General features: G+C 38.5%; 1 protein-coding gene across 1 annotated transcript in view; it reads right to left on the bottom strand.

The window, feature by feature from the left end:
- Positions 1 to 24410, bottom strand: part of LOC102734275 (contactin-4) — an 805863-nt gene that overhangs the window by 43277 nt on the left and 738176 nt on the right. Inside the window, exon 13 of the mRNA XM_081805865.1 lies at positions 12594 to 12721. Within this exon, the coding sequence (XP_081661991.1) occupies positions 12594 to 12721 (128 nt within the window). The remainder of the gene's footprint in view (positions 1 to 12593; positions 12722 to 24410) is intronic.

Below are 24410 nucleotides of genomic sequence, written 5' to 3'. Positions count from 1 at the left end.
GATTCTGCTTTGAGCTCGGAGCCCAATGCCCTGGCTCTATCTCGAGACCCTGAGATCATGACCTGAGCTGAAACCAAGAGTCAGACGCTCAACTGACTGAGCCACCCAGGGGCCCCAGTCAACTAAAACTTTTAACACACGGCCTAACCCCAAAATTTGACCCTCTCATCCTGACTTTGTGGACCAAGTACAAATCTTTACATTTGCCACTATTAAATTAGGCTTGTTACACTAGGTTCATATGATTATCTTTTTATGGTAATTCTGAATACTGATTCTATCATTTCATCTATTCCCTAATAATACATGTGATCAGAATATGATTAGTAACATCATGTGTCACTGATAAGAAATTTCAGTAGGAAAAGGGTGAGTAAAGAGGACAGAGGGATGGCTGGTGATCTCCCTTCCAGGCTGACATGAATCCCCTAATCACCACTGTGGGGGTGAGACATGGTAACCAATCCTCTAAACACTCCCTCAGCCTTCTCCTTCCCCACAAAGGTATCACAAGAGATTTTCCTTTTTAAAGGAGTATTGCTGATGTTATTTTGACTAGCAGGAGAAAGGAACATATTTATAAGAAAATAAGGCTAGACCTTATTTTTGATCAAAACTCTATGTTGGTGGAAAGATATTAATAAAAAAAGAAGTTACAAAACAGTGTGTCCAGTAGGATTTTTTTGTGATGAGGATATCTATTTACAGATTTGAAGACAGATATACAACTGACCCTTGAATAACATGAGTGAACTGTGTGGGTTCACTTACAGAATTTTTTTGATAAATACAGTGCAGTACTATGTATACTATAAATGTATTTCCTCTTCCTTATGATTTTCTTAATAAATATTTTCTTTTCTCTAGCTTACGTTATTGTAAGAATACAATATATAGTACATATAACATACAAAATGTGTGTTAATTGACTTTGTTACCAGTAAGGCTTTTGGTCAGCTATGGGCTATTAAGTTTTGGGGGAGTCAAAATTATATGTGGATTTTTGACTGCACAGAGGTTGGTGGCCCTAATCCCTGCATTGTTCAAGGGTCAAATGTAGATTTAAATACACACGGGCATGCATGTGTGCACACGCACACATACACATATATATACACACTTACATGTATGTATATACATATACATACATGCATGCCTAGATGTAATTCTGGAAAAAAATGTAAAAAATATTTAAGCACTCTCTCTGAATATCTTTTTTTCTAATATTTCTATAAATAACATGGATTATCACATACTTAAAAAAGAATTTAAAAAATCCTATGCTGTGATAACTACTTTTCTTTCTAAATCCTTAGAAGATGTAAAATTTCCCTTGATGTTGGTGTCAAGATCATGTAGGTATAATTGATAGAACATGTTTTCTTTCCATTAAAAAGAAAACCAAAATATTTGCCTCTCCTTTGTCCATAGTTCCTAAAATATGGTCAAGAGTGTTTCAGGGACCTCTTTTCAGGATGTGTTCTCATTTCACCTTTCTGCTCAGTTTTCCCTAAACATGCTGGGATCTTTTATGTCTTTTGGCCATTAGATAAATTTCTTTGGTCTGATATTACCTTTACATTTTTTAACCTGGTGAGCTCTTTTTCATTTCTTAGTTCCCAGTTCAATTATCACTTTTATCCTCCCAGTGAATTCCCTCTTCATTCCTTCCTTTTTGTTCCTTCTATACTTTCAACAAAGCTCTAGCTCTGCCTATCAGTATCCACTCTTAGGCTGTGAGCACTTAGGTTTGCAACCAGGCATTCCCCAGAGGACTTACTAAAAAAGGAAATTCCTGGGTTGCACCTTTGGAGATTTTTGTTCATCAGAGCAGGGGAGAGTTCAAGAATGTGCATTTATTAAAAAACCCGTAGGCAATTCTGATGCTTGTGGTCCATGGCCCATGGTGCCACACAGGGAGGGTGACAACTACGTCATTTGTATCTTTTGACTATTCTCTCAAATTTGGACTGCATCAGAATGTCTTCTCATCAACTATACTGGTCTTTAAAATTATTCTTAATTTTCTTTGCCTTACCCATCAAGAGGTGTTAAGTGCAAATAGCATAGTGACCAGCTACTTTACTTATATTGTAGACAAAGCCAACAGAGACATACACATGTTATATCAGAGGGCATGTGGGCTAGCCTTATGAAAGTAGATATGGAAGAGAAGGCACTTCTGATTAGAAGGATCTTCTTTGGATCCCACTTTTCTGGGAAAAATCCAAGCTGGATTTATATTTATAAGGAGTTCTACTTCTGAAGAGGGATGATGGGGGGGCAGTTAATATGACAATAGGTGACATGTTTTCCAGTATGGGAAACTTTCAAAGTGGATATTGCTAATAGTCATTTAATAACATGTCTTGCACTTTTGCACAGTGATTATAGAACTGTTAGAAGGCCATGTAAAAAGCCACTATTGCTCTAAATGTTCCGCTTATATTTCTTTTCCCATAACCAGTAACCTACTTTTGGCTCTTCAAATGGCTGCATAAAAGAGACAACCATTTTAACCTTATAGAAATGAATCTTGCTAGAGTAAATCAGAGAGAAATGATGGAAATGTTAATTAACTTGCCTTCATCTTGGTCAGATTCTGTATTTAACCTAAAGGCCTACAGTCTTTTGGGAGGTTTTCTTAGATTTGATTGCCTATGACAGCCAGAGAAATTCAATTATGGTTTGGTGGCGTTAGTCCTCTGGGAGAGCAAAACCCCCCTCCTGCCTCTGGCATAGAAAACAAATGCCAAGAAAGGAAGGTGAAATCACTCGTGAATTTTCCTGACATATCTCTATTCTGGTTCAGGATTGGTATTAGATGAAACTTTCCTTTTTGGAGCTGGGACCAAGCATTGGCTTCCCCCATGGGACAACCTCTAAAATACAAGGAGATGGAGGATTTAAAACACAGACACAGATACACACACACACACACACACACACACAACACACACACACATCCCGCTGCTCTTGAGAGACTGTCCATATAACACCAGTCTGCATGACAAAACATCATTCTCAAACCACAGGAAGTTCTGATATTTAGGAACAGAAGATAAAAGTACTTAATTTTACTTTCCTTTTACTTTATTACACAATTAGCCATTTAAAATCCATTTCAGCTTTGGAAATTATAAAAAAGAAAACATAGCTGAAAACAAACCACATTGATCTTTAAACATTTTATGAACTGAAAAGCTCAACATAAACCATTTCTTTCCTTCAGTAGGGAAACAGTTCTATGGCAAGACATAAGATGACAGATGTAACCTAAAAAGATATGCACAAGAAAGAGATGGATTTTTATTTATGTATTTGAAAAATATATAACTTTAATAATGCTGGGGATGTGTTCAGAAGTGGTAGCAGAGGTAGGCCAGAGATCTATGCTTTTTAATATCAACTTCCTCTCGAGTAAGAATTTTATCACGTTAATAGCTAAATCATACTGATTGTAAAAGAGCGAAAATGAGGCAATTAGTACGGCCAATGACAGCCGTGAAGAATGAAACGTGAGGTTTTCAGTGCAAGCCAGATGGATATCTTCAATATACTTCTTATTATCTGCTTGTGGTAATAAGTTCAATTAAACTGAATCAGTACAACACAAGTCTTTTTGAATTGCTGGAAAAGAAATTAATTATGTGCTTCACATCTAATGAAGCCAGAGTCATATTCTGTTTGCCTTTATTGTTTGTTTGTTTTATTTATTTTGATTGGTAAGTATTCATTAACTAAACCATTTATTTCATTCTATCATAGAGTTTTTTCTTTAAAAGACAATTTTGGGTTCAAAATGTTAAATATCACAAATAACAAGGTTTTATCTATTCTATAATATCTGGGAGAGAGGTAGAAAATCAGATCCACTGTCTAGATGATTTTGACTACAGTATCTTACTATATTGAAGAATTCTGACCTGGTGTTTTTAATTTGAGATATTATACATGTAAGACTAACAAAGACAATTCAGGAGTACTCATATTCCCACTTCTAGAATCAGCAGTCTCTAACATTTTTTACAGCCTTTTCCCCTCTGAATATATATTAAAATTTTACCCAAGGAAAATATTACTAACACAAGTTAGGTCCTTTCATATAACCTCTCTCTAGATTCCCTCCCCTCACAAATACTATTATGAGTTAATGTTTATACTGAGCATGCATGTATTTTTATGTTTAAACATTATATGGTAGTATTTTCTATTACTAATTTTATGTTAAATCATATTACACGCATTAAATGAAATAGTACATTTTGTATTATTCTTTATTTTGCTTGTGTATTTTTTTGTCATTACAAACAACAACATAATGAACATCTTTGCAAATCCACTTCAGAACACATAATTTCCTCTAGAGTAGACACCCAGACATGGAATTGATGGGCCAAGGAGATTGCCCTTTTTCAATGTTATTTTCTCTCTACAGTGTCTACTCCAGTTTGTATTCCTATTTACAGTGAGTGTATGAGTAAGTTCGCTTCATACTCTCATCAACAAAAGGTTTTGTTGATGTTTATCTTTTGCCAATTTCATATGTAAGCAATCCTATCACACTGGTGCTTACATCTGCATTTCTCTGATTACTAGTGAGAGTGAGATTTTTTTCAAAATCTTGTTGGCCAACAGTGTGTCTTTTATACAAAAATCAAGCATGTGAAGCCTGCCTCAGTATAGATGCTTTCCTATGAAAGGGCAGAGTTGGCACAGAAATACAAGAGTTAAGGGAATACTTCCTCCCTCTAGACCAAGGATGAAGAAATGATGGCAGGATGGAGTCAGAGTAGACTGTCATGGTATGCAAACTTTTTTTTTTTTTTTGGTTTTTGATATAATGTTCAATGACAATCTTGATAAACTTAAATCTTAACATTATAAAAGGTGAGAAACTATTTTACAAAAAGAATTGGACAAAACGGGGAGTCCTTCTACCCATGACTGATGTTACTAAAGGCACACTATTTGCTAAGTCTATGTGGCTCTCACTAGGGCTCAAAGAAATGTCAGGGGAAATAATTATGCTCTGTTTCATCAAGATCTTGGCTTCATGTCTTGGTAGAAAGAGTTCCAGGTTATGTCATGCTCTGTGAATACAGGAAAAACAAGAGGTACACTTATCTACCAGTTCTTTAGGATTCTCCTTAGTTAACTGTTGCCAACTCCATTGTGGCAGGTCTCAGATCTAACAGGATCTAGTATTGAAATATTCTGGCCATTGTCCTTCTACCAGGGGACCTAACATAATTAGCATTTAGCACTTTAAAAACAAACTTTTCCTACTCTAGGTGCCTTGGGTCAGAATTTGCGTTAATCCTATTAGAAAGACCCTTAATTATTGCCTAGAAATAATTGGTTCCAGTGGAAGACACCTAATTAGGTTGAAATGTATTCTAAGGGCCCAATGTTAAAAGCTTTTGTTGTGGGTTAGCAGCCAAATGTCATTGCTGGTTACTGATTTCTGATTGATCCCCAGTCAAATATGGATAAAGCCTTGAATAATTTTACATAGAAGATGTGGGCTGTTTCAAACTCATTTTCAAAAAAGGTTCCATTTGAAAAGACTCTACGTTATTGTGTCGGTCATGCTATGCATGGATAGGTTGATATTTCTCAATGTCCTACAGTTAAAATGGAAGTATTTTACAGGGCCCACTATAGATATGCTGTAAAACTTTTTGGTGTTTGTAAGAATTTCCTTTCTGTCTGTTATATGTATGTATTTGATAGCGTCTCTTCTTCTTAATGTAAATAAACTCTTGATGGGATGGACAATGAGCATTCTGATAATGAAGGGATCAATTAAATGCTCAGTAAAGCCACAGGAGCATCTTCACTTTGCAGGGATGGAAAATGAGAATACAAAAGAATTTTTTGTTACAAATACATGACGTCTTAGTTAAATTCTACTGAGAATCTTTTTTCTATCAAGATAAAATACAATGTTTTTCTTATTATAAAAGTAATTCTATGTACTAAATAGAAAATATTTAATCCAAAAACCAATGTCTTTTTATTTTTTAATTAAAAAAATGATTTTATTTACTGATTTATTATGACATCTTTTAAAATCCAAATGAAAACAGGGTAAAATGTGCATCTAGGGCAACTTAAAATGAAAAAAAAAAAAACGTTAGTGAAAGAACAACCTGCGGTCAGAGAGATGTGTAAACTAAATGTGAAACAGTTCAACTGATTTAGGCTGGTGACAGTGAAAAGTTCAGGAAGAGATAAGTATCTTGATAAACTCCAGTTGATACGTTTTGTGCTTTAGGATTCTCCCTGGCCTCATAGTCTGGTTCCAGCAGTGTGCGGCTTCCTCATTCCTACAGAGGCAGACTGAATACACTGTTCTAGTGTCTGCCAAGTATTTTTTCTCCTCTCTCCCAGTCAACGATCCGATTGCCTCTCTGGATTTTTGACTTATACCCAAGTACTAGGACAACCTTTTTGATACTGGGGTGAGGCTAAGGTCTTGTGAAAGAAATATCCCCACCAATTTCAGCTTGTAATCAGACTCAAGGAGATGTCAAAATTCCCTGTTCTGTATAATCTGGCTAAGCTACACCTTGGACCAAATTTTGAAGATCTGTCTGGGAAAGGAAAAAAGTCATAAAAGGATCAGTAAGTTTTCGTTCCTGTTTTTGTTTCTCTGGAAAGGGCTAAATAACAAATATTTTAGGTTTTGCTGGTTAAGAGGCAACATTGAGGATATTATGTAGGTTGTTGCATATTAGATGGTCTTTGTCATGATTATTTGATTCTGCTATTGGGCAAAATTAACCACAGTCAGTAGGTAAACAAATGACATGACTGTGTTCCACTGAGACCTTGTTTATGGACTCTGAAATATAAATGTCATAACATTTTCACATGTCTGAAACTATTATTATTCTTTTTGCTTTTCATCCAGTTAAACATGTGGAAACCATTCGTACCTCCTGGGCTATAAAAAAGTAGGGTGCTAGCTGGCTTTGGCCTATGGGCCATAGTTGGCCAACTCCTGAAAATATAGTGTATATCAGGATCAAGTAGGATATTTATTTAAAAATATTTATTTTTCAGGGCACCTGGGTGGCACAGTTGGTTAAGCATCCGACTCTTGATTTCAGCTCAGGTCATGATCTCAGGGTCGTGAGATCAGGCCCTGTGTGGGGCTCCTGGGGCTCCACACTGGGCGTGGAGTCTGCTTGAGATTCTCTCCCTCTGCCCCTCCCCGCATTTGTATATACACACTCTCTCCTCTCTCTGTCTCTGGAATAAATAAGTCTTAAAAAACTTTATTTTTCAGGCCTCATCCTTAAAGATTTAGATTTATTAAGCTAGGGCCCTGGAAATCTGTATTTCTGTTAAGCATTCTATTGAACTTCCACTTGCTATGTGGCATGTTCAAAGTTCTCTGATGTAGGACAGGGTTTCTCAAAGTATAGTCTGGAACTACCAGCCACAGACTTACCCAAGGTTATTTTGGTTGTGGTTCAACAAGATAACTATGATAATAACATCCATAGCTTAAAGCCCTGCATTTCATTTTCAGCCCTGGAGGGGATCAATAGAAGCTAGGGTTGCTATTACCACAGTTATCTTGCTGAATTACACTTAAGACAAATACTCTAAGCTGCTCTTCTTTAGGAGTGCTACTTAAAAATACCTGTCATATGAAACCTGTACAGCAAAGATGCTATGTCATGCGAAATGGCATGCCTTTTACTCTGCCATAGAAATAAAAATGAATTAGTAAGTACAGTATTGCATGTAAATACAGCCTGCCCTCCATATAGTTCTTAATGATGTTGACAATTGCTAAAGCTCATCTTTGTTGAAAGGTCAAATATTATGCTTTCTGGTAGGATTCAGGGGTCTGACATGAGAACTGTACTTGCTTAAATTAAACAGTAAACCAAATCCCAAATATACTATAACTAGTTTAAAAAATAAAATCAGTGAAATTTAGAAATTCAGATGATGGGATGATAATCAAGAGTCCCCTAGGCACCTGTCAGAATTCTGCAGTTTGGAAGCCTGCTCATGCATAATCTGAGTATTTATCCATTTTATGGTTGCCTGCCAGAGATTTATTTTAAACCTCCTGTATCTGCTATAGTGGATTTATCCCTTCCTTCTCCTTCCCCATACTTACTGACCCTGTGTTTGACACGGTCTTCAGCCTCCCTTCAAAACATGGTGGTGGGGGCGAGGACGAAGAGAATTGGATTTTAGAAGCGTTGTTAATGATAGAATTGTTATAAAAAGGTTAGAGAAGACGTGTTCTGATGTCTGACCTTCACGGTGTTTTAATCCTATGTATGAGGAGATCAAAATGAATACAAGCACATTTTAAGGTTAGAGAACACCTTCTCTGATAAATTAGTCCCTTTGTAGATCTCAAAATTGAATTAAAATACAGTGCTCAGTCATATTTCAGGCTAAACTGTTACATTTACATTAAAGGTACAGGGCTGAAGCATTATGATGTGCAATTCAGTACTTGGCACAGTTCACATGGAGTTCAGAATGGTTTTCTCTGCCTTTATCGTGCTTTATGGGGCAGATTTCTAAATTGCATTTCTCAGTTTATGTTAATGTCCTTCACAGAGACCTGGTGGTCTGGATGCCCTTATGCACACACGTGTTCTTCCCATTAATGTTAATGGGAGTCAGAACCAAGCAACGGGAGATAAATGTTCTCTCAAATACCTTCTGACCTTCCCTAAAGTAACAGGATTGCTAACTTCTGTGAACATATGGACCAGATAAAACTCGTATTTCTTTGCTCTACCCCCATCTCATCTATAAGAATAATATAAGAATCAGACAACCTCTGCAGAAAAAAAACAACTGCAGTAGAGTACCATCAGCCAAGCCCAGCAAAAGCTCTACTTCTAAATAAATGAACTCTCCCTGGCAGGGACCATGGTACTGTGACCTCAGGGCTCATTCCTACAGGTCTCTGCCTTCCTCTTTCTCTTCCTGCCCTGGTCTTTTTCTTTCCCCACCTATTAGGAAATTTCAGTTTTAAAGTATTACATGTGTCTCAGCAAAAACAGGTGGCCATATATTGATCCTGTCATATGTCCCTCTTTTTTTTTTTTAAGATTCTATTTATTTATTTGACAGAGAGAGATAGTGAGAGCAGGAACCACAAGCAGCGGGGAGTGGGAGAGGGAGAAGCAGGCTTCCCGCGGAGCAGGGAGCCCGATGCGGGGCTCAATCCCAGGACCCTGGGATCATGACCTGAGCTGAAGGCAGACGCTTAACGGCTGAGCCACCCAGGCGCCCTTGTCATATGTCCCTCTAAGTCCTGTCCATAAGTCCACTAAAACTCTCCTGAAAAATGCCATTACATTATGTTTCCCAATCTTCATACCCCATCTTTATGATTTTGCATATCCTCTCATAATAATAATACACACTTAATATTTTTCTTTATATTGACTCACTTCTTTACTTAAATATATATTTATTTTATTTTATTTTATTTTTTTAAAGATTTTGTTTGTTTATTTGACAGAGAAAGACACAGTGAGAGAGGGAACACCAGCAGGGGGAGTGGGAGAGGGAGAAGCAGGCTTCCTGCAGAGCAGGGAGCCCGATGCGGGGCTCCATCCCAGGACCCTGAGATCACGACCTGAGCCGAAGGCAGACGCTTAATGACTGAGCCACCCAGGCACCCCATACTTAAATATATATATTTTTTTTTTTTTAAAGATTTTATTTATTTATTTGAGAGAGAATGAGAGAGAGAGAGAGAGAGCACATGAGAGGGGGGAGGGTCAGAGGGAGAAGCAGACTCCCTGCCGAGCAGGGAGCCCGATGTGGGACTCGATCCCGGGACTCCAGGATCATGACCTGAGCCGAAGGCAGTCGCTTAACCAACTGAGCCACCCAGGCGCCCCTTAAATATATTTTAAAAGGAGATTTTTTAAATCATTGCCATGAATGGAAAAGTAGACTTGTTCTAATACACATTGTAAGAAGCAAATAAATTACTAAAATTAAAAAAAAGATAGTAAAACAACAGTAAAAATACCTCTTACACTATACTTGGATAATCAACATTTACATTTTACTAGAAATCTAGAAATAAAGTATTTAATCTCTTAAAATAGGTAGAAGTTGCTACCTCAGTGACTTTTATATCCACCTAAAACATGGGGTGACCATGGCATATTTCATTATTGGTGTACAGCAAGTTTTATGCCATCATTCAAGACAAGCAGCGGAGAATCATCTGGATAGTTGGTCCCGGGACTGCTCATATTGCTGGGATATGACCTCTGATGGGAATTAGAGGACATTCCTTTCTGTCCACTAACTTTTCAAAGAATTTATTTATTTATTTATTTATTTATTTATTTATTTATTTATTTAGAGTGCACACAGGAATGGGGGGAGGGGCGGAGGGAGAGGAGAAAGAGAATCCCAAGCAGGCTCCATGCTCAGCTCAGCACACACAGAGCCCTATGTGGGGCTTGATCCCACATCCCTGAGATCATGACCTGAGCTGAAATCAACAGTCAGCTGCTTAACTGACTCAGCCATCCAGGAGGCCCTCTGCCCACTATCTTGAGAGCTAAGGAAATCAAGACTTATGAGGAGGATGCTGATCAAACACAGGATAGAACTTGTAACTACATGCAAAAATACCTCTCTGTCAGCAATATAGAAGAGCAAAAAATGGCTTTTAGGCTTAGGTGTTTATAATCTTTCACACTCTTGGGCATTTTTAATTTTTTTTTTTTTGTGGCAGGCTCACTCCTTTTTGCTAATTGCTCTAATAGGTTGGTGATGGCAACTTCATAAATGTTCATTTCAATAAGATTTAGAATGTATGTTTAGCCATTTATTAAAATGCAAGCAACAGCAAAAGGCACTATGTTAAGCACTTAAGGTGGATTATCGCAGTCATCAAAACAACCCTAAGCAGTTGGCATACTATTATCCCTGCACAGGTTAACTGTGTAGTCCAAGGTCACAGAGCTAGTAAGTGATAGAAATGAGATTCAAAGCCAGATCTTTCTGCCTCAAGCTCAGTTTCTTAATCACTAGTTAAGACTGCTGCCTAGTATTCTCTTATATCTTCATAACTAGCAAATAATCTATAATTAGGTATCAGCTCTGCCATCAACCAGCTCTGAAACCTTGGGATTCCTCCTGGTCTTAGCTGATCACTGTTTCCTTTTGCAGCTGAGAAAGCCATACATTAGCAAAGACCTCTAGCTGGAATTTTGATTTACAAATATTATCTAACCTCTTTTTCCCTCTGCCCTGGGAAATAGAGTGAACACATAGTCCTATGCCCATGCTACTGCTCTGAGTGATTCATTAACAGACTGAAATAGTGGAGTTAATCTAAATACAGATTTACTTCTAACTCTTGGCCTTCCAGTTTTTTTTTATATGCATAGACATTTATAATAAAAAGGCTTACCCAAATGGTAGTATTTTTCCACCTTCCAATGACCCCAAAATATGCAATTAGATAATTTTTGGCTTTCTTCTTCAAAATAAAATTGGGATAGATAAAATAGATAGATAGATATTTTTATTTTTCTTAGGCTATCTTACTTCACAGAGGGAGCTACAAATAAATGGGCAAGAAGGAAATAATACAGTGTGACCCATCTATATCGGTTATAGAAAAATATCTATTTTATAAAAATCTATTATAGAAAAAAAAAGCTGAATTAACAAGATTTCCTGGTGCAGTAAACAGAACCAAGCAGAATGAACAATCAGGATTCCTGGGTTAACATCCATCTTCCACTACTGGTGACCTTGAGAAAGTCACCAACCTGAGTCTTATCTTCCTCAGTCAGATCATCCATTGCCAAGATCCCTTCAACTCAAAAATTCTATGACTCGACAAGACAGAAAGTAATAGAAATGCAAATAAAATGTAAATTAAAATCTCATCCTTTGCAATTTAGTGCTTTCAGCCCATCCCATCAACCTGGTGTTAGAACAGACTCACATCATGTGCTGTGCTAAGAGCAATAAAGGACTTTCTGTCATATACTATAAAGCACCCAGACTAACGTATGTGGAAAATTTTATTTCCTTAAAACTGAGAGGGTTGGCAGGGTGACTAAAGCAAGGCATAGAGGTGATCAAATCCCTTTATTGATGTAATAATCCATATCCATATCTCTGAATAACCAGGGCAGCTCTTTTAAAAATAGCCAATGTCATTGTTCAAACAATGTTTGCTAAAAATAGTATTCGAGTCATGGGTTTTTAATTTGTTAGCACAGTGTTCCTAGACATGAATTTCAAATCTACAGAGACTTGAAAGAAATTTAATTAAAGGACTGAAGATAACATTAGTTGCAATAGTATAATAGATACAATGGCTGTAATTCTCAAAACTGTACTGGATGATTCTGAAATAAGATAGCCTTTCAATCATATTCATTACCAACAGTTCTCTAAGAATTGTTAATCATATCATGCTTGGCATGATGTATTAATTTAGCAACACCGTGATAGCTGTGCATATTAATATGAATGATGCCACTTCTATAGATTGCTTTATTAGAAATGAGGACATGTGTATCAATGTCTGTGTTCTCTGGGTTAGTCATTACCTTTTACTATCAAGTTTCCAGTACTGCTAGCAGTTCCAAAATGGTTAGTGGCTATACAGGTATAACTTCCAGCATCTGACTTTGTCACACTGACAATTTTGAGGCTTCCATCTTCAGAAATGGTAATTCTGAAATTAAAACAAATAAACCAAAACGGTAAGTTTAGATCATGTGACTAATTGAAAATGATGTCTGTCATTCTGTCGTCTTTCAAACTATAAATCATGGTTGTATCACCTGACAGTCTCCTCTTTATTCAGGGTATTTGTCTATATACACATAAATATAATTAGGACATATGACTTATTTAGGACTTTTAACACTTTCCTCGCCGAAACGGTCTCAACATTCTGTTGGCATAAATACTGGAAACACTAGACAGGTTGTAACCATTCTCTGTCTTTGGTGGCTCTAACCACATTATTCATAGGGAAGGCTCATTGTTGGTCACCATTAGTCTTAAAACTGCTGAGGTATAAGGAAAAAAAAAATCTCTTGATTGGCCGTTGACACATTTTCACTGAAAATGTTTTCTTTAGGGTGCCTGGGTGGCTCAGTCAGTTAAACGTTCGCCTTCGGCTCAGGTCATGATCCCAGGCTCCCGGGGTTGAGCCCCACATCTGGCTCCCTGCTCAGTGGGGAGCCTGCTTCTCCCTCTGCCTGTGCTCTCTCTCTTTCTCCCTCTCTCTCTCTCTGTCAAATAAATAAATAAAAATCTTTAAAAAAAAAAGAAAATGCTTTCTTCTAGATGGGTGGCTTAAATGAGTTATTCAGTATGTTTATTTCTGACATACGTCAGACAATACATTTTTAATGAGATGCAAGAAGTGAATTAAAAAAAAAATATCCCACAACATGGTATGACTTTGGCAGAACAGCAAGTGTGGCTGGCATATCTCAGGGCCCACAATGAGGGACAAATATCTATTACCTGGGAAGGAGACACTTGTACTGACAGACACAAAATTGGAACAGGGGGGATTCTAGAGAATGCTGATTTCAACATGACTATAGCAAAAGAGGAAGGTGCAGAGATGAGTAGGACAAGCAGCCTGGCTTGGACACCAGCGAGAGAAATAAAAAAATGGACACAGATGGCTCATTTAAGATTACTGTCTGCCGAACCTTTACTCTATCCTTCAAATTTACCCACTTCTTTCTCTCTCTTCTGCTCTCCCCTTCTCACCTGGCCTATCACCGGCCTCTTAAATGATCTGCCTATTTTTACTCTTGTGCCTCAAATACATTCTTTGGTCAGCGGGTGAGATGATCTTTTAAAATATAGATCAGATTACATCACTGCTCAGGCTTAAAGATCCTTCTTTGCACCCCACTGCCCTCAATAAATTCTGTTCTAGAACCTACAAGGCCTGATGGATCTGGCCTTCGCCTTTCTCTTGCCTACTTGATTTCATGCTCATCTTTTTACCTTTCAATGAACTATCGTTACGCTGGCCTTCTGCAAGTCCCTACAGTGTTTGGGACCCTTTCCCACCTCAGGGCCTTTCTATCTGCCGTTCTGCCTGCCCTGCCATCAGGACGTAGCTACCATCTTCTCACCCTCTCAGGACCTCACCTTAGAGGTGGCGCTTTTCTTATGACTCATATTTCTGAAGTGGATGTTTTATTTTGTTACTCTCTTTTCTTGCAGCCACTCTATTTTTTTCCCCATCAAACACAACCTAAAAGTTTTGCTTACTTGTTAGCTATCTTACTTACCACCTGGCATGTGAGTTTTTCTGAGGGCATAGACCATGTTCATCTTATGACTTAGTCTCCAGGAACTAGTACCTAGGATGACACGCAGTAGTAGATGCCTTGTACGTATCTGCTAAGTGACTGAGTGAATAAGTAAATAAATAAATATCCTAAGAGAAAAATCAATAATATGTTTCAGGAATTCAGAGTGGTTAAACCACTGAGCACTAGTGATGTCCTTAACAGAGTCTTTGACAAATATTTGAAACAAGGGGTCTAGGCTGGTCACAGCTTCACTGTGACATGAGTCTTCACATGAGAACTCAGTAAGGAAGGTGACATTTGTGTTTTGTATATGGAGTCATTTTCCATGAGATAACATAGGTTTGGGCATATTAAACACTGAGAGGTGAGCTGATTCTTTCAAAGCACAAAGGCCTATTAATAGTTTGTACCATTTAAAGTGGTATTGTAATTTCCAAAACCTAAAGTCATTGCCTGTATCATATTGTTTAATGCCAACAGGATATGAATAAGGAAACAAGTAAAGGGTTTGTCATCAGATGACCTGGTATTAGCCTTGACTCTGATACTTGCTAAGTGTATGACCTGGCGTCATTACTTATGCCCTAAGGCAGGGCTTCTCAGCCTCGGCACTACTGACTTTTCGGACCATATAATTCTTTGTCCTGTGAGGGTACTTAGCAGCATCTCTGTCCCCTATGCACTGGACTCCATTCGCTCTGCCTCTCTTCCCAAGTTGTGACAATCAAAAATATCTCCAAATATGGCCAAATGTTCCCCAGGGACAAAATCATCCCCAGCAGAGAGCTACTGGTCTACATCAGTTTTTATTCTTTTAATCTCACTGGTTACTGTGATGCTTATCTTCTACAATGGGGTAAGATACGTGAAAGGTTCTCTTAATTGTAAAGCGCTGTATAAATGCTTTTTCATTTCCCACTGTCATTCCCATCCCTGCATCCTTAATGATGGTATATGCATTGCACAAAAGGCACCCAACATATTGTTGCTATCCAGCTGTGGGATCCAGCTAGCTCTACACAATCTCTCTCAAGGCTCTCTTTGCCCCTTACCCTCAAAGCTTCCTTATCCAATTTCCTTTAAGCTTTGTGAAATGACAAGGTAATTTTACAAACTGCTGTACTACTGATTTTTAAGATTTCCGTGCCTGACATTGGTTTTAATCTTCCCATTTTTTTTTTTTTAACAAAGAGATAAGAGCTAGGCCTCCAAGGCTTAAATTCCAGACATTGGAAAAGGTGAGCGAGGGAGATACTCTGTAGAAGGGGTCAATTTTAGAGCTGTCATTAAATTACATTATATTGCTCTAATTGTTTATTTTTCCTAGGTATAATCCAAATGTGGGTATAATATGGAGTTTTGTGAAATTCAACCAATTTCTTATGCAAGCAATATAACGTACTGATTAAGAACATAAACTCTGGGGGTGCCTGGGTGGCTCAGTTGGTTGGGCGTCCAACTCTTGGTTTCAGCTCAGGTCATGATCTCAGGGTCGTGGAATCAAGTCCCATGTTGGGCTCCGCCCTGGACGTGAAGTCTGCTTAAGACTCTCCCTCTCTGTCTGCCCCTCTCCCTGCTTGCGTGCTCTCTCTCTAAAATAAATAAATGAATCTTAAAAAACAAACAAACCATAAACTCTAGAACTATACTATCGAGGCACAAATCAGACTCATGCCGCTTATGAGCTGTGAGACTAAAATCTCTGTATGTAAATTTCCTTATTTGAGATAATGGAATAATAAAAGTAACTATATCTCACAAGGTGTTGTAAAGATGTGCACTGCTGAGACCAGTGCCTGGCACATGAAATGCATGATATAAGTGCATTAGCCAAATATTCTATTAACTAAAGTTCTGTACCCTCCTAAATACATTATTTCATATATTAATAAAAGACTCTGTTAAGGTTAAGACTACTACCAAGTAGTTCTGCCCTTCTGAAATCCTATAACACATTATTATGCTTAATGAAGCATATGGGTAACATCAAGTAGTTACAGAAGGGGGATGAAAAGTTGGACTCATTTATTCATAAATATCTACTAAACACCTCTTGTACACTAAGCCTATATAAACCAGGAGGACCTTAGATAATTACATACCTAGAAATGATGTCAGTGTGTTATATACCATAATGCATACATTTCTATAAATGCATACTAGAAAGGGCATTACTTTTGCCAGTGGGGTATCTGTTTACCATGCTATTCGTAGACTAAAGAAAGGCAAGGACCAAGGCCTGGCCAATCAGGAGATCCTACTCCCCTGTCTGAAGTGATTGGTTTAGGGATAGGCATGCTATCAAAACCAGGAGCTATTTGAGGAAACAATCTCTTTCTATTTATTATTACATTTGGAGATGGAAATCTAGAACTATTAGCAGTCATCTTACCTGCCATAGAAAGCATGCCTTAAAGAAACCAACCAAAGACAAGCAGAGCCCAGGAGACAGAGAGAGAGGAGAGAACTTAAGATCTCTTTGAGATCTTGTTTCTGTCCATGGCTAAGCCAACAGCTTCCTTTGGATGTCCCAGTTATATAAGGCAATAATTTAAGACATTAGAAATTTGTTTTTAATCCCTTGTAATTGGAAGAGCCCAATATCTTAGGGAAATTACTGAACTTGTTCAGGATATAGTGGTAGTGAAAGTGGAGAGGAGAGATGAGTTCTCCAGATCATTCTTTTTTTTTTTTTTTTAAGATTTCTTATTTATTTTTTTGACAGCGAGACAGCGAGAGAGGGAACACAAGCAGGGAGAGTGGGAGAAGGAGAAGCAGTCTTCCCGCCGAGCAGAGAGCCCTACTGAGCCACCCAGGTGCCCCTCCAGATCGTTCTTTGATGGCTACCTCTACAGAACTTGTTGCCAAAAGACTGATTAACTCAATTATAGAAGAATGACCATGGATTTCTGAGTCTGAAAAAAATTGACCTGATCTTCCTTTACACACAGCTGTGCCATATACTTTTGGCTATCTATTTCTATAGATAAAGGGCTAAGTTACAATGACTTGTTGGTTTGAATTTATGGGATTTTTATAAGTGGGGAATTAGTATAAAGTTAGCATTTATCCTTGGGGTGCTAATTTCCACTAACTCAAGAAACTTTTGAAACGTAACTCAAGAAACTTTTGAAACGTAACTCAACACTAGTATTTAGATATTTGCTTCCTTTTAGTTGGATTCTATCCCAACTTAGAAAAAGGTTTTCAATTAATATTTCTTTTTTTTTTAAAGATTTTTTTTTAACTTATTTATTTGACAGAGAGATAGCGCAATTAGGCAGAGCGGCAGGCAGAGGGAAAGGGAGAAGCAGGCTCTCTGCTGAGCAGGGAGCCCGATGTGGGGCTCGATTCCAGGACCCTGGGATCATGACTTGAGCCAAAGGCAGCCGCTTAACTGACTGAGCCACCCAGGTGCCCCTCAATTAATATTTCTACATTCATTTTTTCCCATGAAAATAGTGACTGAATCCAATCCAAGGATAGTTGTATTTTCACATTTGTTTCTTGAGGAGACTTCAAAGTTTCCACTTCATTGTAGTTTTCCCATTTCAGACTACTGACTGACCCGTAGCTATTAGCTTGATATTGAACTTTGAGCTCCTTCTAATACTCATGAATAGTGATCAAGTTAGATAAAAGGAATTGAAAATGTAAATCTGTTCCTGGCTTAGAATAGGTTAGCCCTGACCTACCTGTAGGCTCTTTTTAAATCACTGATAGTATCAGAGAAAAGTAAAAAATGATAAAGCAGCAAATAGTAAAAATAAAGGTGTGACATAGGACTTAATTTTCTCTACATGAAAAAAAGGTCATCTAATTCACAACATAGTAAATTGCCCGTTGCATAGAGAACAGTCATTCCTCCACTTCATTTAGAGATTTCAGATCCACAGAGGATAGGAACCTATCTGGAATTATGAGATAAATTGAATCTTTCTTTCTTAATATGAGGCTCTGGGTTATAGCCATTGAAGAGCTGACCTTGTCAGTCCTATTAATCAAAACCAGTCTGGGGACACTGGACCTTTAAAAATGCTGATCTTTCCTTTTTGGGGGCTTCAGTAACAGATCACAAAAGCTGCCAAGTCCAGAATATTCTATCACCCTAAAGACAGGGGTTATCCCCAAATGGTGACCTATGATTCTGTGAGCAGTTTTGCATGGAAGCTCAACTAGTGGTGACAGAAGTAGTGGATCCTCACCTGTCTGGAAATGCTTTCCTTATAAGTAAAACCCTTGAAAGTGCAACTTAGAAGATTAGTTCTCCCCTTCTGCAAAGGGGAGTACTATGGATTAATAATTTCTTTTCAACAAAGAAACAATGGAAGTTTCAAACTGTTAACTTTTAAATCATCTTTAATAGTGTTAGATGAGGGACATCATAAATCACTTAAAATCATGCATAATTAAAAAAATCCTGAAGGGTCATAACAGGCTTCTCCTTCCTCTTATACATGAGGAGTTCCAGAAAACATGTCTGCCATTTAAAAAAATTTTTTTTAAAGATTTTATTTATTTATCAGAGAGAGAGAGAAAGCACACAAGCAGGGGGAGTGGCAGGCAGAGGGAGAAGCAGACTCCCTGCTGAGCAGGGAGCCCGATGTGGGACTCGATCCCAGGACCCTGGGATCATGACCTGAGCCGAAGGCAGACACTTAACCTACTGAACCACCCAGGCATCCCATGTTTGCCATTTAAAAGCCTGATCATGGGAGCAGAGACTTACACATTACAAAAGAGTTTAACACCCTGGAGGGCTAAAATATATTCTAAAACTTCAGACATGGTTAATATGAGTATTGCTACTTCTCAACTTGAGCAAACTAGCAGCATGGTAGAGGTGTCATAGGACCCCTGACCCCAGGGGCCACCCAGCCCCGATTATAAAATCAGAGGAAGGACTGCCTAGCTACAGATGTGTATGCTTCACTCTGCACTGAGTTGCCTTTTAATCCAAATAATTGGGAGATTTCATGTAAAAACCCATTCCTGGCTAGTTGTGACAAATGGGACAACAGGATAGTACCATAACACATCCCTGTAGGGCACCAATGAGCTGGAGGGGAGAAGTATTAGCTCCTTAAGGCAGCCAGTAGACCGTCTAGTGCTTACCCTGGCTTCAAGAGCTCATCAATGTCTCTACCCTATTCCTGTGGGCTTTTGAGATCATTTTCGATTGCTTTAAACCATTACTCTGGGCTGAGTAAATGGAACAGGGCTTTTGGGTAGCCTTTAGTCTGTAGGCCACATTTTCCTCCTTCTTGGATTCTCCCCATCCCAGAAATACCTCACCAAGAGACCAAAGCAATGGAGTAGGAGGGGGAATAGGGCATTATAGTAGTTTTCTAGGGCTCCCATAGCAAGGTGTGACAAACTGGGGGGCTTAAAACAGCAAGAACATATTATCCAGTAGTTCTGGAGACTAGAAGTCTGAAATCGAGGTGCTAGAAGAATTGGTTCCTTAAGAGTCTCAGAGGGAGAATCCTTCTTTGCCTTTCTCCTACCTGCAGGTAACAGTCATTGGTCCTTGGCATTCCTTGGTTTAGATATGCATCTCTTGCATTTTTGTCTCTATCATCACATGGTGTTCTTTTTTTTTTTTTTTTTTTAAAGATTTTTATTTATTTATTTGAGAGAGAGAGACTGAGAGAGAGAGCACATGAGAGGGGGGAGGGTCGGGAGGGTCAGAGGGAGAAGCAGACTCCCTGCCGAGCAGGGAGCCCGATGCGGGACTCGATCCAGGGACTCCAGGATCATGACCTGAGCCGAAGGCAGTCGCTTAACCAACTGAGCCACCCAGGCGCCCCACATGGTGTTCTTCCTATGTGTCTCTCCACATCTTCTTCCCTCTGTGCACGTGTCTTTATCCAAATTTCCCTCTCCTTACAAGGATACCAGGAACTGGATTAGGACCTGGTTGAATCTAGTTTGACCTCATCTTAACTCAATTACATCTGCAAGGCCTTATTTATTTCCAAATAAGGCCACATTCTGAGGTTCCTGGTAGACATGAACTTTAGGGGGACACTAACCTGTAAGATGTCAAGAGAGGAAATCCACCATGACTGTTGTTCTGGGTTGAGCTAGCAGTTTCAAAGCCTACTTTTCAGTCCTTAGAGGATGGGGAAGGGGCATAATGCAGAGGAGTGTGTCTGATTCCATGGGCCTATCACCAGTGATCATGCTCACCCATCAATAACCTTTCCTTCTGCATGGGGCCTGGTCCTGCATTCCAAAAATAGCTACATTTCAAAAGACTGGAAATTATTGCTCTTTAGGTGGTATATTAACAATCAACTGTAGAGTATGAAGGAATGTTTTGGTATAGTAATAGATAATGTATTAAAGTATAAAAAATCCAACAGGAAAACAAAAATTAGGGCCTACCTGCAATTTCAATTTCTTTTTTAATTGACTCAATTTTCTAATCTGTTGGACTAAAGTAGATCTTCCATTCAGTCCTTTTTTGGTTGTTGTTACTGTGGCCAATTAATACTTATTTTGATATTAATATTGTGGTCAAAATTAGATAGAGGAGGCCTCTACCAAAATGGCAACATGGTTTTCTAAGCTGAACTGTTTGTGAGAGACGTAGTGTCTTTACTTGTCCTTCAGGGAGCAGCAATACAACACAGTTTTAGAATACATCACCCATGAAATAGTAAAATCTTTGAAGGAGTAGAGAAGTGGCAATGAAGAGACAGAGATAAAGATTTGTATATTCAACCTATCAACTGGAGAATTAGCCTGTGACCAACAGAGGTGAAGACATTTAGACTTGGTAGAGCTATTCCTGGCTTTGTTCCCACTGAGAACTAAGAAAAGCCTGGAAGATGAACTGGCATTGGTGTGTTGTAGACAATAGCAAAAAAAAAAAAAGAACCCCAAAAAACAAAAACAAAACAAGACAAAACAAACAAAACCACCAAAACTTTGCTCTTAAGGGAAAACAAAACAAAACAAACCCAAACCACTTGTTTTGGTTTGAATTAGGCTATCTATTTTAATAAAATTCAAAGGCATTTCCGCTTAATTGTTAATTTTATGTGTCAGCTTGACGGGGCTAAGGTATGATCAAATAGCTGGTAAAACATTATTTCTCTGAGTCTTAAAGGTGTTGCTGAAAGAGCTTAGCACTGGAGTTGGTAGACTAAAGAAGACTGCCCTCGCCAATGCAGACAAGTATCATCTGGTCCTTTGAGGGCTTGAAGAGAATTAAAAGGAGGAGGAAGGTGAATTTGCTTTCTCTGTTTGAGCTAGGATACCCATATTCTCCGGCTTTGGATATCAGTGCTCCTGGTTCTTGGACCTTTGGACTCATCTGCACCTGTGGTTCATAGGCCTTGGGAATCACTCTAAATCATACCACTGGCTTTTCTGGATCTTCAGCTTGCAGACAGCAGGTCATGGGACTTCTTGGCCTCCAGAGTTGTGTGAGCCAATTCCTATAATAAATATTTTCTAATATATCCTATTGGTTCTGTTTCTCAAGAGAACCCTGACCAATACAGCTTTTAACTGGGATTTGCCTGAGTTTACCTACTGAATTTTAAAAGAGACATGGAAATTCTCAGCCTCATTGGAGAGAGGGCTTTATCCTGACTTATAGAAAGAAAGATTATTTTGTGGCAATGTGCAGTTTATAAAGAGTCAATTGAGGGCCCCTGAAGATGGCTTTTCTGCCCATCTTGAGAAAAGACGATGTTTCAGATTACGAATTTAAATGAAGGTCAGTGGGAAGATACTTACTTCAAGGGCAATTTCAGGCCAACCTGTCATTGATCTTTCTGTGTAGTCTCTGTGGCAGCAATAGACATTGCTATTGAACAGACACCTTGGTGACAAAGTTCCCTTAGGGATAATTTGCTTTCTGTCGTAAGATTTGAGTTTAATAAACCACTGAACAACCTGTGTATTTCAGTCTGCTTGAAGAACAACCAGCAGTTCAGAGCCTATTGCCCTTGCCTCCAGCACTGCTCAAAAGAGAAAATAAACTTGTGTTTGCTTAACCTGGTTTGATCCAAGTCTAACTTACTCTGAACAACAGTTTTAAAAGCTCTGTAAAAATAACCTGGAAGGGACTATCTTCCCAGGTACAGATGAGTATTTAGATCGCAGAGTTAATCCTGGAGTTAATTTTAATTACTCTTTGGGACACAGCACGTGGATAGATGTGGGAAATAGTTTTTTTGGACAGATACAACTTTGAGGTTTTATTTATTGACATTGTAAGCAAACAACACCCAAAACACCATGTTTGGGGAAGAAAGAAATAAAGGACATATTTTTGTCTAAAATTTGTTTCTTAAGTTGCTACCTTTAATTTATGCAGGATCTCTCGGTATCTCCATTAATACAAGATTTAGGATTCCTTTCTTCCAGAAATTTATGACCTGAGCTAATTTCAGTATAAATCTGTAGGGCATTGTGAAGATGAATGGGGTAGGGACAGGAAAGCAATACCATATTTTACTCTCTACACCTCTATGTGTTTTTATCAAAGCATCATAATAAGGAATATTACTTGTATAATGAGAAAAAAATCTTATTATTAAACTCCAAGGTACTCAAAACGTTTTATATAGCAATCTCTTAGGACACTAGGATAGCTAGTAAAAGAATAATTTAATAGCAAAGCGAAGCTGTCTTTAGAAATAACTGGAAACAAAGAAGCAGACATGGACAGAAGCTGACTGAAAGAGGGAGGGATGGCTGTAAATACTCTAAGTGTCGGAAATGGCAAGGTACTGAGGAAGTTTATCAAGCACCTAGAATATACTATTGGGTGCTCCTGGATGCTTGCACTTATTACCACGGTTAAACTGCACAGCAATCCTGAGAAACATTATTATCCCAATTTTTCAGATGAGAAAAATGTAATCAGGAAAGTCAATTAAAATGTTCAAGGTCAATGTAGTCAGTAAAGAATGGAGTTTCAAACTCAGATCTCACCACAAAGCCTGTACACTCCTTCTACCATGCCATCCTGTGGTGTTGAAGGGTGTAAGAAAGAAAGAAAACAAGAAACAAAAAACATTATAATCCCATCTAAGAGATTTTCCTTAAATTTGCCATTAGATCTTTGGTTATAATATATATATATTTTTTGCTTTCTAATTAAGCTTGTCAAAATAGCTTTTTCTAATATTGAGAAACACGTGTTCACACTAATGTCTGAAACCAGAAGCAAAAGTAAAGAATGTGTAAAAATGTGAGTTGAAATTGTAATCATCAAAGGTTCATTTACCCCAAAGTAACTAAAATGCCTGGAAGATAAAATTAATTATTAATTAGAAAGGGAGGTGGGGCGCCTGGGTGGCTCAGTCGTTAAGCGTCTGCCTTCGGCTCAGGTCATGATCCCAGGATCGAGCCCCGCATCGGGGCTCCCTGCTCAGTGGGAAGCCTGCTTCTCCCTCTCCCACTCCCCCTGCTTGTGTTCCCTCTCTCGCTGTGTCTCTCTCTGTCAAATAAATAAATAAAATTAAAAAAAAAAAAAAAAGAAAGGGAGGCCCACTATATAGATGATGTAATTTAGTAAGAAGAGGAGGTTTCTACAACACAAGTAGTAATATTAGCCATGCTAGAAAAACATGTAATTTTATTATGTACCCAACTCTCAACCCTTTAGGAATTGCAAGATCATGGTTTGTTTGCTTCAACCCCTCATCCCAGAATTTTATAACTTTCTAAGTGAGGAAATCAAAGTGGAATCGCCTACCCTCCTGCACATCAGTGGAAGCACACTATTGTCAGGGTCCAGCTAAAATTCTCAAAGACCCTCCCTGCCTTGAACAGCAACTGCACTTAGTATTTTTTTTTTTTTTAAAGATTTTATTTATTTGACAGAGAGAGACAGCGAGAGCAGGAACACAAGCAGGGGGAGTGGGAGAGGGAGAAGCAGGCCTCCTGCCGAGCAGGGAGCCCGATGTGGGACTCGATCCCGGGACCCCAGGATCATGACCTGAGCCGAAGGCAGACGCCTAACGACTGAGCCACCCAGGCGCCCAATGCACTTAGTATTTTTGCCTTTGCCAGAAGAACAGAACTCAGGATCACTTCGGTGGTCATTTA

The sequence above is a fragment of the Leptonychotes weddellii genome, chromosome 1 (assembly GCF_054177405.1).
Source record: "Leptonychotes weddellii isolate Sample4059 chromosome 1, ASM5417740v2, whole genome shotgun sequence".
Lineage (NCBI taxonomy): Eukaryota > Metazoa > Chordata > Mammalia > Carnivora > Phocidae > Leptonychotes > Leptonychotes weddellii.
The sequence above is the reverse complement of the archived record's forward strand: the minus strand, read 5'-3'. Positions and strand labels throughout refer to the sequence as shown.